General features: G+C 50.8%; 1 protein-coding gene across 1 annotated transcript; it reads right to left on the bottom strand.

Annotated features, from left to right (window-relative positions):
* Window positions 1-27: 27 nt before the first annotated feature.
* Window positions 28-16,299, bottom strand: mlh3 (mutL homolog 3 (E. coli)). The gene is made up of 12 exons (XM_042345479.1): window positions 13,278-16,299; window positions 10,264-10,356; window positions 9,147-9,226; window positions 8,768-8,872; window positions 8,082-8,154; window positions 7,098-7,169; window positions 5,780-5,879; window positions 4,476-4,635; window positions 3,265-3,288; window positions 2,610-2,688; window positions 726-877; window positions 28-374 (listed from the first exon to the last, which is right to left on the bottom strand). Exons 1-12 carry the CDS (start codon window positions 16,297-16,299, stop codon window positions 285-287), a joined length of 4,050 nt encoding a protein of 1,349 aa, XP_042201413.1. The 3' UTR covers window positions 28-284.
* Between the last annotated feature and the right edge of the window lie 408 nt (window positions 16,300-16,707).

Consider the following 16,707-nt stretch of genomic DNA (forward strand, 5'->3'; position numbering starts at 1 on the left):
AGGATAATTACCTTTGCACAATAGATATAGCAGGTCCCAAATATTTTAATAAATTAATATAAAATGTCGTGAATTGATGAAACAGAATTCGAAGCAATCGATTGGTGTACAAACACAATCCATACCGCAGCTCAGCCTCCGCCAGTGAAGATGTTCAGGGCAGCACTGCCTCAGTCCAGCTCCTGTCGAGGGAAGGTTCCACTTCACACCATCTCAGTGCTCGCTCGCCCGCCCCAAGGGGACAGGATCCTAGCTGTAGGTTCCCTGCTCCCTGTGCCGCAGCCTCAGCTGTGATATTCCAGATTAAGCAGTTCCTGTGCTCCATGTTTCTGCTGCATCGTCCTCAACTTGTGTAGATTGGGCTTCAGGTGAATCTAGGATTAAAAGGCCAACAACAACAGATCTTACAGTTACAGGTTGCAAACAAATTAATTTGGGGGTTTATTCATAGAACAACGTCTCTTGCAAACACACAGACACACAGTGTATCTCCCCTCACCTCTGTCTCACGCAAACAATCTTTTTCCCCCCACCATCATCACCCGTCTCCCTCACGCACACAGTCTCTCTCCCCCTCTCCTGTCGCTTCTCCCCCCCCCCCCCCCAACCCATTTCACACACAGGCGCAGTCTCTCTTCCCCCACCTGCCATCTCTCACACATACTGACTGCAGAGCACGCACTGGTGACAAAACTCCATGTGCAGCACTGATACTGAGCAGGTACCTGTGTTTCTGTGTCCAGATGGTCCAGGTTTGCCAGAGGCAAGATGGAGGGCCTGCCGTGCGCACACTGAAACGGCAGGTCGCAGGCCGCCAGCGCCTGGATCAGGCTCCGACATTCCTCTACTCGCAGCCCATCCCCAAACTTCACAGCACCTGTCAGAGTCAGGCAGCATCAGTCAGACAGACAGTTTGTCCTTGTTTCTTATATCTTATCCTCTATGCTGCCTGTGGCAAACCTGGACACCCTGGGCTATGCCGCCCACCCGGATATATCAAACGAGGGCAGTCTGACTGACAACAACAAACATATCAATACAGCACCCCACGTGCAGGGTAGTGTCCCAGCGTGATTGACAGTGGCGGAGCACGACTCCGAGCCGAGGGGAGGGAGGTGACCGTAGGTCTTTCGAATAGGAAGGTCTTCAGATGCGACCTGAGAATGAGAAAGGAAGGAGCAAAGCGGAGGGATAGACGAAGAATGTTCTAGAGTTTCGAGGCGTAGTGGTTGAAAGCGCAGCCACCGATGGTGGAATGGGCATGAGGGACAACAGTGGGTTGGAAGGCGAGCAGGTCGGAGAGGTTGGGAGGTGCCAGGTATGAAGGGATTTGAAAATGAGTGAGGAACTTGAAAGTGATGGGGAGCAAGTGGAGTTTGGCTAAAACTGGTGAGATGGGGGTACAGAGTTTGGTACGGGTGAATATGCTGGCGGCTGAGTTTTGGATCAGCTGGATCCTGTGCATGATGGAGTGTCCCTCAGGGCTCTGTCCTTGGTCCCCTCCTCTTCACCCTCTATATGCTCCCCCTGTGGTGACATCATCCGCAGACATGGAGTTAACTCCCACATGTATGCGGATGACACCCAACTCTACCTTTCCTCCTCTACTCTCAACTCCACGACCACCGATGTCCTGACAGCTGTCTGTCCGACATCGAGTCCTGGACGAGAGACAACTTTCTTCAGCTCAACGTGTGCAATACTGAGGCCCTCCTGATTGGCTCACGTCAGCGCCTCCGCACCTCAGGCGCTGACACCATCAGCTCCGCACTCTCCACCTCTCAAAGCCAGTCAGGAACCTCGGCGTTTTGTTCGACCCTGAGCTGTCCTTTCTCCCTCACATCCGCACCACAACTGGCACCGCCTTCCATCACCTCCGGAACATGGCCAGACTACGGCACTACCTCACCCCTCACGCGGCTGAAACACTGGTCCACACCTTTGTCACCTCAAGGCTGGACTATGGGAACTCTCTCCTCGCCGGCCTTCCCGCCACCTCCCTCCACACTGCAGGTCATTCAGAACTCTGCAGCTTGTGTACTGTCCCGCACCAGACACCGCTCCCACATCACTCCCACCCTCGCCCTCACCCTCGCCCTCGCTCGCCTCCACTGGCTCCCCATCCCCCAGAGGATTGATTTCAAGATCCTCATCCTCACCTACAAGGCCATTCACGGCCTCGCTCCCTCCTACCTCTCCAACCTACTATCCCCCTACCTACCTGCCCGTACCCTCCGTTCCTCTGGCTCCGGTCTGCTCCACATCCCCCGCCCCAACCGCCCTACCATCGGTGGTCGGGCCTTCAGCCTCTCAGCCCCCAGGCTCTGAAACTCCATCCCCCAGTGCCTTCGCCGCTTCCTCCCTTTCCTCCTTCAAGGCCGGTCTCAAAACCTTTCTCTTTGACCGTGTCTTCAGCTCCCCTCTCGACTCTCTTCCCCCTCCTCGCTCCCTCCCTTCCCTCCCCTCACCCTGACCATTCCCCCCTGCTCGGGTCATGACCCAACTGTGCAGCGCCTTGGGACGTCCTCCTGACGTGAAAGGCGCTTTATAAATGGAATCTTGTTGTTGTGGGGAGACCGGCAAAGAGGGCATTTGAGAAGTCCCCTCACCGTGACAAGCCTGTGATGCTAACACCTTCAGGACTGTGCGTGGCAGCATACTCTGGGCCCCGCCTGTGGACTGAAGTACCTGCAAAAGAAGCAACAACAACAACTTGCATTTATACAGCGCCCCTCACCTCAGGGTAGCATCCTAGGACGCTCGATAGGGGCGGAGCAGGGCATCAGCCCTCATACTGGGGACCTTACAGTTGTTCACAAGGTTATTAGGCCCGTGAGTGACCTGCACCACAGGTCATTACTGTCAAGTGTTTGTAGGCAAATTCAGCAGTTGTTATGAATGCGCACAGTAAATCCCAAACACAGTCATGAAGGGAATGACCAATTTACCTGGAGAATTGTTCGCAAAAACTCCAGAAAAAACTCCCTTCTGTTTTACAATACTGTCACCAGATTTTTATCTTTTCATCTCCATCTACCTTTTTTTTCATATCCATTAGTCCCCTTATCTATTTGCCTTTTAAACGAATCAATTGTATACAAAGTCCCCTTGTAATAAAGTCAAGCTTCCCATTAGGTTTTGTGATTGCTTTCTGCACCTAAAAGCAGATGTTCATGATTTATAGACTTGGAGCCAAGATCCCACAATGTCTTCCCATCAGCTATTGTCATAGTGAAGATAGAGAACTGTGTAAACAGAACTCACCTCAATCTGCTCTCGAACAAACTCCTGTAGGAACAAAACCAGAGGATGAGCTCAGAGGCAGAAATCGATGCCCTTCACACAAGTGTAAATAGATGGAGATGATGAAGGACCTTCTCAATAAGGGATTGGGAATCTCAGGTTCTGGTTTAGAAGATTATATCTGTGCAGACAAAGGATTACAATCTCAGGAATCCCAACCCTGCATGTCAATGGTGCTCCCACATTCCCAGCATTCAATGAAGAGAATCCTGGGATTTCGCAGAACCCCCTGTCCCCACTCCACCCACCACAGTGAGATCCTCTCCACGCAGAGGACGCTCTCTCGGAGGTGTCCACTGGTGCGGAGAATGACCACATCCAATTCAAAATAAGATTTAAGATCCGGGATTTGAGACATTATAATCCCCCAAATCCCAAGATTCCAAAAAAGCACTGTGATTGCAACCCCAGCACAGACACAGAGAAAGGGTTGGAGTATGTGAGAGAAAGAGGTTACCGTGGAACCTCAGGAACTCTGCCTCCCACTGCCCCCCCCGCCACTGCCTCCCCCACTCCCACTGCCTCCCCCCCCTCCGCCACTGCCTCCCCCACTCCCACTGCCTCCCCCCCCTTGCCACTGCCTCCCCCACCTGCCACTGCCTCTCCCCTCCCACTGCTACTCCCCTCCCACTGCCTCCCACCCTGCCACTGTCTCCCCTCCTGCCACTGCCTCCCCCTCCCCTTGCCCTCCCTGTACCTCCCCCTCCCCCTGCCTTCCCCTCCCCCTGCCTTCCCCTCCCACTACCACCTCCTTCCACCGCTTCCCCCTCCCTCTCCTCTCAGTCAAGACCCGTTTTGCCCTCATTTTAAGGATGAATTTAAATGGAAATTATCTGTCATCCCATCAGGGAGCTCCTGTCCCAGGAGATCATGGGGTCAGGGAATTCTCGCCCCAGGTGGTGGCGGGGTCAGGTTTAGGGTGCCTTCAGCTCCCCTCTCGACTCTCTTCCCCCTCCTCGCTCCCTCCCTTCCTTCCCCTCACCCTGACCATTTCCCCCCTGCTCGGGTCATGACCCAACTGTGCAGCGCCTTGGGACGTCCTCCTGACGTGAAAGGCGCTTTATAAATGGAATCTTGTTGTTGTTGTTGTTGTAGGGTCAGAGCCTAAGAATAACACCTCTGAAGTGACGTTTCAGACACTAACTGACGATGTTGTGTTTGGAGACTTTTACCTCCACAAGTTCCTGAGCGATGGTCTGTCGTCCCCTCCGAATTTCATTGGCTTCTCTTTCGATGAAACAAGCTGGTACCTTCCTGACCAAGACCTGAGGGTAATCTGTGTCTCGGATCTGTAGCTGTAGCCCCGCCTTCTCCACATGCTGCAAACAGGTCCTGCGCACAACACAAACATCCCATTACCATTGGCACCAGGGCCTAATAAAGGGCAGATCAAATGTCAGCAGAACTCCATCACTAACCCAAACTAGTCTGCCTGTTTTGTTGCAATTTCCACTCTCACTTTGTTTTGTATCATTATCACCTCTTTAACTCATCATCCCCTGTCCTCTACCCCATTTTCTCTGTTGTTTTCGTTGCTCTTGTCAAGTCTTCTTCTGTTAAGTCTTCAAAAGCCTCTTCCTCACCAACATGCCCCAGTTCTGATGAAGGGTCATGGACCTGAAACATTGACTTACTTTACTTTCTCCACAGACGCTGCTGACTTGCTGAGTGTTCCCAGCAATTTCTATTTTCGTTCCACATTTATGTCACCTACACATGAAAATTTCCCTAGACTGGAATGCGTACTCTCCCCCGGAGGGATATTTTCCTGCTTACCCAGTTCCACAAGTTGTCAAGAACTAAAGCTTGGAGACCCCAGAGTGCATACTGGGGTGACTGCTGTAGGTTAAGCAATCCCAACCACATAGTTTGCATTGAGAGCACTGTTTCGTGAGCTTTCCTGCTGCTTGTCCAGCTATGAGCACTGTTACAGCTTTGGCTCGCAGGGTTAACAGGAACGGAGTTAAAAGATACACACATTTAATACTTGCATAAACACATGTAATAATATAATAATAATCCTTGCATCTGATATAGTGTCTCAAAGTACTTCACAGAATACACTGTAAAGTATAGTGACTGTATATTTTGTGGGCGAAACACAACATCCAATTGCGAAAATAGTGTTCCACAAACACTCGTGGATTGAGTGACCAAATTATTATTTTTTTCAAGTAATTATTAAAACGCAATCCGCCAATTGACTAACAACCAGGTTCCTACTGCTGGGTAAACAGAGGAGTGTGGAACAAGGAAATTTGTCTTAAGGTTTCGCCCTGCCGGGAATCAAACCCAGGTCCTCTCGCTTGTGTGTGCTAACCACTACACTACGGGACTCGACTCCACTATCTATGTCAGTACAACCTATGTCAGTTTTTCACAGTCACACACAAACCCCAGGATTCATCGTCCGGCTTTAAACAACCATCCACCCATCACACATATTGCTGTGGTTGCCTTCAGCTGTGCGACTGACCGTAGTAATCTGGCCTCCTCCTGGCTGACGTGGACCTGCACTGGGGGACACACTGTCGAGGTGCACAGTCTCCGACACCCCAGCACCAGCTCATAGGAATCTGCAGACAAAGATTAAAGGTAAGTACAGGAGCCAGAGGCAACTACAGGGGACGAGCCGAAGCTGCATTGTGTTGCTATAATACCCAGTCCCCACACAAGGTGGCACCCTAACATGTCCCAACACAGGTTTCATTTTTGGCCGCTGGATGTCGGATACACACGGAAAATCAAAACCAAATTGCTGAGAATTCCACATGTTTGGTTTGCTTATAGAATACACACTCTCTCCCTAGACACACACCTGGCTGATTTAACCCCAGAAAGTTTAGGCAAGAGCCAACCCCAATATGTTCAGAGTATTACTGGTTTAATAATAATAATAATCCTTGCATTTGATATAGCGCTTTTCACATTGGGAGGACGTCCCAAAGCGCTTCACAGAACACACTGTAAAGTGATTTGACTGTATACTTGTGGGCGAACGCGGCAGCCAATTGCGCACAGCAATGTCCTATAAACAGTCGTAGATTGAAAATGACCAATTTATTATTGTTTTTGGTTTTGGAGGGATTATTATTAGGCTCTGTGTGGAGTAAGGAAACTTGCCCAAGGTTTCGCCCTCTGCCTGGAATTGAACTCAGGTCTCGCACTTGCAAAGCGAGTGCTCTAACCACTGAGCTACAGTCACGATAAAACCAAAACTTGTCATTATGAACACTGTCTGGCAGATCTCCTGTCAGCCTCTGACTTGCAGTTAACAGGAGCTGAGAAGGAACAATTCCATTTCTGAGCTTCTCCAAGTTCTGCCTGGCTCAGCAACCTTACAATCAAGGTTGACTTGATTCCAACATCTCGCTGCTGATCGTTATACCTTAGAACCATATTAGATACAGAGTAAAGTTCCATCTACTCTAAATCCCAGGGAACAGCATTAATTGAAGACACAGTAAAGCTCCCTCTACACTGTGCGTCCACACTCCCAGGTCAGGGTTAGAGACACAGTAAAGCTCCTCTACACTGTGCGTCCACACTTCCAGGTCAGGGGTAGAGACACAGTAACGCTCCTCCACACTGTGCGTCCACACTCCCGGGTCAGGGTTAGAGACACAGTAAAGCTCCTGTACACTGTGCGTCCACACTCCCAGGTCAGGGTTAGAGACACAGTAAAGCTCCCTCTACACTGTGCGTCCACACTCCCAGGTCAGGGTTAGAGACACAGTAAAGCTCCCTCTACACTGTGCGCCCACACTCCCAGGTCTCTCTCGCCCACCTCTTACCTGCAATAAGCTGCTCCAGTCGGACCCGCTCATGAGCCGCATGCTGATCCACCAACACCAGCAGGTTACCCCCTGGGCAGAGAACAGAGAGTTAGACTCACGACTACAGCAGCTCACAATGCTCCTCAGTCACACATGTACATATTACATATACAGCACACAGGCACACATACACTCAACAAAACAATCATGTCCAAATGTACTGAAACCCCAACACAAGGCATAAATGAAATCCTGACCAATGGACTTGGAACTTGCTGCAGCAATTTAGCTAACGCATCCTGCTCACCCAATTTGGAGATTATTAGGCGCAACTTGACAAGAGCCAAGGCCTGGGGTCCCAGAGTGTGTGTTGGGTACAGCTAGCATCTAACCACCACAAACCGTACAGCTTGGAATTGCAGCCGCTGTCCAGCAAGCTTTCCCACTGCTTCTCCAGCTAGGAACACCCTATCTGTTAGGACTTTGGTTTGCAGGATTAACAGGAGTTTAGCCTAAGAATCCCTGTCCCCAGTGACTGGTGTGCCCTTCCAGATCCTGCCAATGAGCCAGTCTCAGAGAGCTGAACTATGCAACAACTCCTTATATTACATTGGAGTGACGGCACAGGACCCAATACAATGAACTCCCAATACATGGCACATTGCAACCCTGGTCACATACATCACAGCTCCAATACACAGCAAAAATAAACATCTGCCTTTGCATTGCTGCTTTACCTTACACCAACATTACTGAAATACATTCCAACTTCTGAAAGTCAAAATTAGATAGGCTGGAAATTAAACTCACCCGCATCTCACCAGATAAACTAAACTTTACCAACATCAACAACAGTAGATAATTATTTGGGGCGGACAAGTTTGTAGGGCTATGGGGAGAGCGCGGGGAATGGGATTGATTTGGAAGCTCTTTTCAAAGAGCTGGCACAGACATGATGGGCCGAATGGCCTCCTTGTGCTGTATAATTCTATGATCACTCACCTGGTGTGGAGTCTTTCCCATCCCTTGTGTTCATCAAACATGCAACAAACTTATTATCCACCTGGTTAAGTACCTGGGGATTACAATTCATATTATCAGAGATTGAAATAATGGATTTCTACATTCCTATGAGCAAGAAGCTTCACAACTTGAAATTCAATTTAGAATTATCTCAGAACTGGAGAGCAGAGCGAGGCTGTGGGGAGTAAGGCTATAAAGCTTGGCTCACGATATTTCTAATTTCAAAAGCAACAAATTAAAATATTTAATAATCCTGGCATTTGAAGTGCCACGCCACATCAGCACCAACAAATGACATTTGTGTAGTGCCTTTTATGTCGTGAGGACCATATTCTGTACTGTAAATTTTGACTCGAGCAGGGGGTTGGGATCAGGAGAGGTGGAGGGCAGGGAGGGTAGGGGGAGGGTGACCGAAGATGTGGTTGGAGAGGAGACAGGCCTTGAAGGAGGCAAGGAAAGGAGCAAGGTTGAGGGACTGTAGATGGAGTTCCAAAGGGTAGGGGCAAAGAGGCTGAACGCAGATGAGGCTTGCCGGGCAGGGGACATCGTCAAAATGTCTCAAAGTGCTGCACAGGATTTTAATGTTAAGTGTCTTTATATAAAAATAGTACTTTATTGAAGCTTTGTTGTGCTCAGGGCAATGCTGGATGTCGTGTGCGTCTCACCTGCATTGAGCTGACCATCTCCTTGGAGAAACGGTATGGATACAGAATGTTGTGGATCTTCACTGCCAACCCAACAGCATTGCTGCTACTTACATCAACAGCCACCTGAAACACAGCCAGCATCAGCGCATGCTGAGAATCTGACAGTACTAAGCTCAGAGGCCACTGATGAACAATTTCAGGGCTCTCTGGACAAGAATCCTTCAATTGCCGTTCACTTGCGCACACGTCCATCATGTTTTACATTCTCTGTCAGTGTAGACAGCGTTTCATCACAATCTGTAGACTGGTGCCCAAACCAGTATCCAGCCTCCCATCATCCAGGGAATTCAAGCCACAGATTAATATACAGTATCCATCCATATTCCCTGCTCCTTACCTCTGGGCATCGGGGAAACACTGGATTCTTCCATTCCACAAACAAGGATTGCAGCAGGTCACCACAGGCGACCGGAACACCTGCAAAAGGCAAAATATTTGTAAATAAGAGTCAGCAACAATAACCGCATCAGCTATGTAGACACAACAACAAATTATATTTGTACAGCACCATTCATGTCAGGAGGACGTCACAAGGCCAGGGATCCGCACCCTGACTGGTTGGGATCAGGAGGGGTAGAGGGTGGGCAGTGTGACCGAAAGCATGGTCGAAGAGGAGGGTCTTGAGATGGGTCTCGAAGGAGGCAAGGGAGGGGGCGAGGCAGAGGGACTATGGGATGGAGTTCCAGAGGGTGAGGGCAGAGAGGTTGAAGACCCACCCGCCAATAGTGGGGTGGGTAAGGCGTGAGATGTGAAGCAGGTTGGAGCCCGCTGAGCGAAGGGAGTGGACAGCTTGGTAAAGAGTTAGGAGGTAACAGAGGTAGGGAGGAGCAAGACTTGGAGGACTTTGAAGGTGAAGACCAGGATCTTGAACTGTATCCTCTGTCTGATGGGAAGCCAGTGGAGTCGAGCGAGGATGGAGGTGAAAGGGTTGAGAAAAACAGTGAGGGAGAGGACACCGAGTGCAGAGTTGTATGATCTGCAGACTTTGGAGGGAGGAGTTGGGGAGGCCGACAAGCAGGGAGTTTACGTAGTTGAGCCTGGGTGCTTGGATGAGGATTTCAGCTGTTTGCTGTGAGGGACAATGGCAGAGCCGAGCGATGTTGCTGAGGTGGGGGAAGACAGACACAATAACTACATCAGTTGCACAGACATCAGAGGGCAGCAAAGCTGCAACAAGGCAAGTAATGACAGCAGCAGTCGAATCCTGCACCCAGTGACTCTCAACCCTGGCACTGCCTCTCCATCCTCTGCCTCTCCATCCTCTGCCTCTCTATCCTCTTCCTCTCAGCCCTGGCACTGCCTCTCCATCCTCTGCCTCTCTATCCTCTTCCTCTCAGCCCTGGCACTGCCTCTCTATCCTCTTCCTCTCAGCCCTGGCACTGCCTCTCCATCCTGTCTCTCTATCCTCTTCCTCTCAGCCCTGGCACTGCCTCTCCATCCTCTGCCACTCTCACCTTTATTATCAAGTCTTAGCGTCTGTCTCTCATCACGAGGGAGGAAGGGGAGTACATTATCAGTGCGGAACGGATGGCATTGATACTGGAATCCTGTAATAAAATAATAAATAATCCTGTAATAATAAAGCAAAGAGCCATTTACACTCTGCAGGCAAACTAACAAACTGATCATAACAAAGCAAGTTTAATTGGAGGGTGATAAATGTGTATAAGTCGTGACAGGGAACAAACGGGCCAATAAAGGGGGTTACTTAAGGGATATCCTCCTGACGTGAAAGGGGCTTTACAAATGCAATTTTGTTGTTGTCTATAATATTTGTTGTTCTGAGGATTATTCCAAGGTGTTGGGCAATGGAACATTGGAGTCAAGTCGATCCCGTGTAATGGTCTCAATAGCTCAGTTCCTGAGCTAGACAGGTTCACAGTACCCCAAAGCACTGACAGACTAGCCAACCTTGTTCATCGACGGGACCTGGAAGAGCAGACCAGTCAGTCACTGGGAGCAGGGATTTTTTATTCAGGTTCTGTTAACCCTGAAAGCTCAGTTCTAACTGATAGGGTGGTCTTAGCTGGAGAGGCAACAAGCAACTTTCCAGAAAGTGTTCACAATACATGCTTTGAGCTGGATAAACTCCAGTCGTATCCCAACACACACTCTGACTTTGAGTCACAACAACTTGCATCAAATACTATGCAGGCCTTTGAATAAAGCACACATTCCATTTGTGACACAGGGATATTTTCATGCACAAATGATATATGCATATATTCTCCCAGTCTGGTTTGTATACCCTTATATCTACCTATTCCTGCATACTCTCCAATACTGCTCGCAAGTGGATATCAATTTTATTCTTAAGGAGTTAGTTAACCTCTGCAGCATTAACTGATTTTGTTGGAATCAATTTTGCACAGCCACTGCTTTGTAGAGAAATTTGTTTGATCTGCCATATCACTTTAGACTAATCAGTTTGAAACCCACTATCCTTCAATTATGTAATCAGTATGAATCAAGTCTGCTCACATCAACAACTTGCATTTATATAGTGCCCTTCACACAGGGTAGCGTTTCATAGCACTTTGGACAACGCGCCAGGGGGAGAGAGAGGGCTGTAAGCACGATCAAAAAGGAAGGTCTTTAGGTGGAATTTCAAAATGGGAAGGGAGGGGGCAAGGTGGAGGGCACTGAGGGAGAGTTCCAGAGTTTCAGGATGTAATGGCTGATGGCACAGCCACCGAAGGTGGAGCGCAGGTGACGAGGGACAAATAGGAGGCTGGAGTCAGCCGAGCAGAGGCAGCGGGTGGGGGGAAGCATTTCAGAGAGATAGGGAGGTGCGAGGCATTAAGGGATTTGAAAACAAGCGAGAGGATCTTGAAATCAATCGGTTCGGTGATTGGGAGCCAGTGGACCCTGGCAAGGATTGTTGTCAAGGGGGTATGGAGTTTTGAATAATTCTATTGAATTAACCTTTTCTAACATTAAGACATCATTGTAGGCAATACGAGATCATTGGTGATACCACATGTGGAATCGAGTGCAGTTTTGGGGTTCTCTATATAATAATAATACTAATCCTTGCATTTGATATTTATGACCTGATGGAAAGAGGTCTAAGAAAGACAATTCCTTGGCGTATGTTTTAAGTTCTGTGACGAGGTTCACAGGCTAGACTTAAATGATTGAGGTGTTTAATTCAATTCTTTAAAGTGATGAGAAGCATATAACATGCAAGCAGACTATTTTGTTCAGACCACAAGAGGTTCCCCATAATTGAAAAATGTATAATATAATGGCAATCCTTGCATTTGATATAGTATAATGTTTAGACCCATTGGGAATAAATGACAATATATTAAACTGCTAGTTATTTAATAGAAAGCCACAGGTAGAGGGGCATGGATAGATACAATAATAATTTTTGAATTTAGAGTTTTATCATTGTCAAGATGTCCAACAGCGCTTCACATTATATACTGTAAAATTGATTATTTGCATTTGTATCTGCGAAAACACAGCAGCCAATTTGTGCCCAGTAATGTCCCACAGACATTCATGGGGCATCCTACCGACGTGATAGATGCTATACAAATGTAATTTTGTTGCTGCTGTTGTTGTGAGTGACCAATTTTATTTGGGGGATTGTTGATCTGGATACCAGGGGAGAGAAATTCCCATCTATTTTCAAATAGTGCCATGGGATCTTTGATGTCCACCTGAACAGGCTGACGGGACCTCAGTTTGAAGCCTCATCCAAAGGACAGTACCTCCAACAACGCAATACCACCCCCCAACACTGTATTGGAAGGTCAGCCTAGACAATGTAATTCCAAGTCCCAACTCAGGGCTTGAAACCTTCTGACTCAGAGGTGAGAGAGGGCCACTTAGCCAGGCTGACTCAATGGGGGTCAGATGTCAGTGGTATGCTAGCCACATTGATCAGTACTAAAAACACTAATGTTTATCATTTTTACAAATATTTGGTTGCCTGATCAAATCAAAGGAGTCTAAACGCATGGAATGCATGAAATTAGGGGCAGTGGTAAATTATGAAAACCAATGGGCACTAATTCAGTGATCTGGAGAAGCTGAGGTGCAGTGTTTCCAGATACTTAAAAGCAAAAAGAAATGTAAAGCGGGTAGCTAATGGTGTCATATATGAGTTGAGACGATTTTAAAATTTCACATGACTTTGGTGAGACAATTATCAGTCCTTGTCTAATTGAATGAAATGGTGTACCAAATGCTCATTTCAAGATCTTGTAATTATAATTCCGTTTGTAACTGAGAAGTTTAGAGAAGGGTCAGGGCCATAGTGCAAGACTTTATCATGGTTCAAGAACACCAGGATGAGATGATATCAATATTGGGCTTTGTAAATTGTAGACAGCCAATGTGGCCACACATGCTCCACTGAAGTTCCTGTGTATAGCAGTACAAATCCAATTTATTGCCGTTTCTATACGCTACACGACCTATAACGATCCTATGTGTTCAGTTGCAGTGCACTCACCAGTCCTAGTGATGACATTGACTGCCATTGTTGTGAAGTCCTTTGTGCAGGCAGTCTGTGTCTCACATTCTGGGGGAGCTTCGTAACTACTTAATCCGGTTAACGTGTTCACGTACACCATCCTCCCAAGAGTAGCATCAAAATACTGCAGCCAGTCTGAGGCACAATCTTTAAAAACATCACTCTGGGATACACAAAGCGAGGTCTCAATAGCTTCTTTGGTAAAGTGAACACCAAGGGTTTCAGTCCACGTGGCTCTAAAAGAACCTCTCACACACTCACTCAAATGCCCTTCACTGGCACCATCAATCATACTATCATCTGGGGGTTGAATTCGAGCATCTTCCGAACGCTGGTGGGGAACAGCTTCACCTCCTGAGCCCCGGTGGGGGGCAGGGTCACAGCCGTGGTGGTCAGTTCCAATCTCTATTGCTTCTCCAGCACAAGATGGGTTAGGAAAATTGTTCTCAATAATTGCACACCGGTTTTCAGGTATTGCATGCCCAATGGCCAAGTTATTCATTTCAGGACACTGATCTTCCTCCACCGTGCCCTGCAGGTCAAAGCTTCCTGAAATCAGTTTGCCTGCTGGACAGGTTTCTGGAGAGACATGTTTACATGAAGGCTGCAGATGTTGTAGCTGTTCACACTGTGCCAAATCAGTACTGGTGTCAGTGCCTTTCTTAAACCCCTTCATCACTGACAACTTTGCTGCCAGGGTTCGATGGGACTTAGTAGCAGACAAAAACGTTCTGGATTGTGAATAACCCTTCAGTGTAATGGGATTCTGCCTTTCAGTGAGTATTGAATCATTGGCTTTAGAAATCCATCTCTTCAAATACCTATCGTTCCCCTGGTAACTTTCTAAGCTGTCACTGTGGGAGCAGTGTCCAGGGGCACTAGGGTCTGCAGATGCTGATCTGTCCTTTGCATTCCCATCATTTATTGAATGTCCCAAACTAACTGGAACTCTTATATCATTGTCAATGCCTGTGGAACCCTCAGCACAAGGCTCCTGTTTCTCACTGCTACTGTCCTTTCTGCCAAACTTTCTTCTAAATACATCCAGAGATCCAGTCATGAGAGAAAGACTCAGTTTCCTGTGAAACCTGGATTGTGGGTAGGTGGCTGTGCTGGAAGCAGTAACACATCCCCCGCTAACCTTTAGGTCAACCTGCTCCCAGGTTTTGAAGAGCTTTGGGAGGTTAACCTCCCTTCCCAGCCCAGTGCGGTTCCAGGATGCTCTGCCATTTTGACTTCTCCTGTTGCTGGTGACAAAGTCTCTCACCCCTGATGCTGTAATCCTTTTGGCTGAATTTCCAGGCCGCACCTCAGCCTCTCCCTCTTGGGCAGTTACGGATCCGAAGAGACCAGACCGAGGAGTTTTGCGTAGATAAATTTTCTTTCTTTTGCCTGGTTCTATCTTCTGGGGCAGGAGATGAGGAAAGTCACAGTGGAGCCCTGGCAGTTCAGGAATGCTCCTGGTTTGCCTTTGGTTCTTTAACCCTGTGTTCTGCCCGTTCAGGTCCAATGCCTGTTCTGCTTTATATCCAATTGCATTGAAGCATCTGTTACCCCCCAACTTCCCCAAGGATTGACACTGAGCCTCAAGGCTGGTGTCGGAGTCTGACTCGCTATCTGTTGCGCCCTGGCCCCCCGAAGCTGGTGTTGAGTGCTGCTGACCATCTATTGGGCAAAGGTCTAAAGCCTGTCCTTCATCTGGAGAGGGGCAGTGAACAGCCACTTCAGGATCCTGTGCAAAGCTATCAGACCAGCAGTCTGGGGGTACAGAGGGGCTGACAGGCCCGGGCTCGGGTACACAGGGGCTGACAGGCTCTGGCACACAGACATCTGTCCGGTACACGGCCCGAGATTGCAGCGCGGTGTTGCCATAGGCTGCCCCCGGCCCAGCCTCCCCCTGAGACACCGGGAGCTGCTCAGGCTCCGCGGGGAGGAGACCCTCCCGCTGTAGGAAATCCTGAACCGCGGCCTCCAGGCAGCTGAGCACCGGCTCCCAGGCCAGGAACTCGATCAGAGTCCTGCCCGGCTCCCAGCACGCGTCATAGGCCGCCTCCTCACAGCCGAGGTTCAGCACATAGACGGGGTGTAAAGCGGCGGCGGCGCGGGGTTTGGGGCCTCCCGCCTCGGGCCTCAGCCGCCCCCGGAGCAGCGTGTCGAGCAGCCGGTGGAGCCGTGTCTTCAGCACCAGCCGCTCGTTCACAAACACCAGCTGCCGGGCTTTGCTGCTGTGGCCGCACCGCCCGATGAAGCCGCTGACCCGGAGGCCGTCGGGGCCGCGCTGCTGGACGGGCACCAGCGAGGCGGCGGCCACGGGGCCGTGCAGCTGCGCGAAGCGGGGCTGGAGGCCTCCGGCCCGGGGCAGCCGCACCACCAGCGCCCCCGTCCCGCCGCCGCCGCCCGCCTCGTCCCGCAGCGTGAAGGAGACGCGCGGGTGCAGCAGCGCCAGGGCCTCGAGGCCGCGCCGCAGCCGCTCCCACTCCAGGGCGCGGGCCAGGCGGCGGCGCCGGACCGGCAGGCGGTGGAAGAGGCCGCTGAGGGTGACGGTGGTGCCGGAGCTCGGGCGGCCGCTCAGGGCGGGGCTGACGGGCCGGGCCCGGCCGTTGCGGAAGACCTTGGCCCAGGTGTCGGCCTGGCCTCGAGCCCGGGACTCGATTAGCAGCAGCGCGGCCAGGTGGGCCAGGCTGGCCAACGCCTCCCCGCGGGGCCCGGCCCCGAGCCCGAGCCCGGCCCGCGCGGCCCCGCTGTGGTAGCGCGCGCCCGCCAGCTCCAGCGCCGCGCGCGACAGACCCCGGCCGTTGTCGGCCACCTGCACGCGACCGGCCGCCGCGTGCACCCGCACCGCCGCGCACGCGCACCCGGCCTGCAGGCTGTTCAGCAGCAGCTCCTCCACGCAGCGGCCCAGCGAGGCCACGCCCAGCCCCGAGCGCAGCGCCGCCCGCGCCGCCTCCGGCAGCCCGCGCACCGGCAACGCCTCCGGGCCCGGGCCCCGGGCCGCCGCCATTACGTACTGCGCCACTCGGGCCCCGTTGCTCTGGAGCGAAAGATGGGGCGGGGGAGGGGGGGATAAGCGACGCTATTGCGCATGCGCAGTAACGGTCAGCTCGCGCGTGGAATAAGTCGTCACGTGAACTACGTTTCCCAAAGTGCCGCGCGCGGCACTTTGGGAAACGTAGTTCACGTGGCGACTTATTCCACGCGCGCGGCACTTCGGGAAACGTAGTTCGCGTGGCGACTTATTCCGCGCGGCACGCGCTGCTTGGCCCAGGGCTGGGACACGTGACTGGGGAGGGTGATGCGTCACGTGGCCTGGGCCCGGAGCCCCCCACCTCGGAGGCCAGGGGACGCCCTTCCCGCATCCAACCCTCAGCAACCAACCGCCCCCTCCCCGCTTTGGGTCAAAGGTCCGCCG

Source organism: Callorhinchus milii, unplaced genomic scaffold (genome assembly GCF_018977255.1).
Source record: "Callorhinchus milii isolate IMCB2004 unplaced genomic scaffold, IMCB_Cmil_1.0 Scaffold54, whole genome shotgun sequence".
NCBI lineage: Eukaryota > Metazoa > Chordata > Chondrichthyes > Chimaeriformes > Callorhinchidae > Callorhinchus > Callorhinchus milii.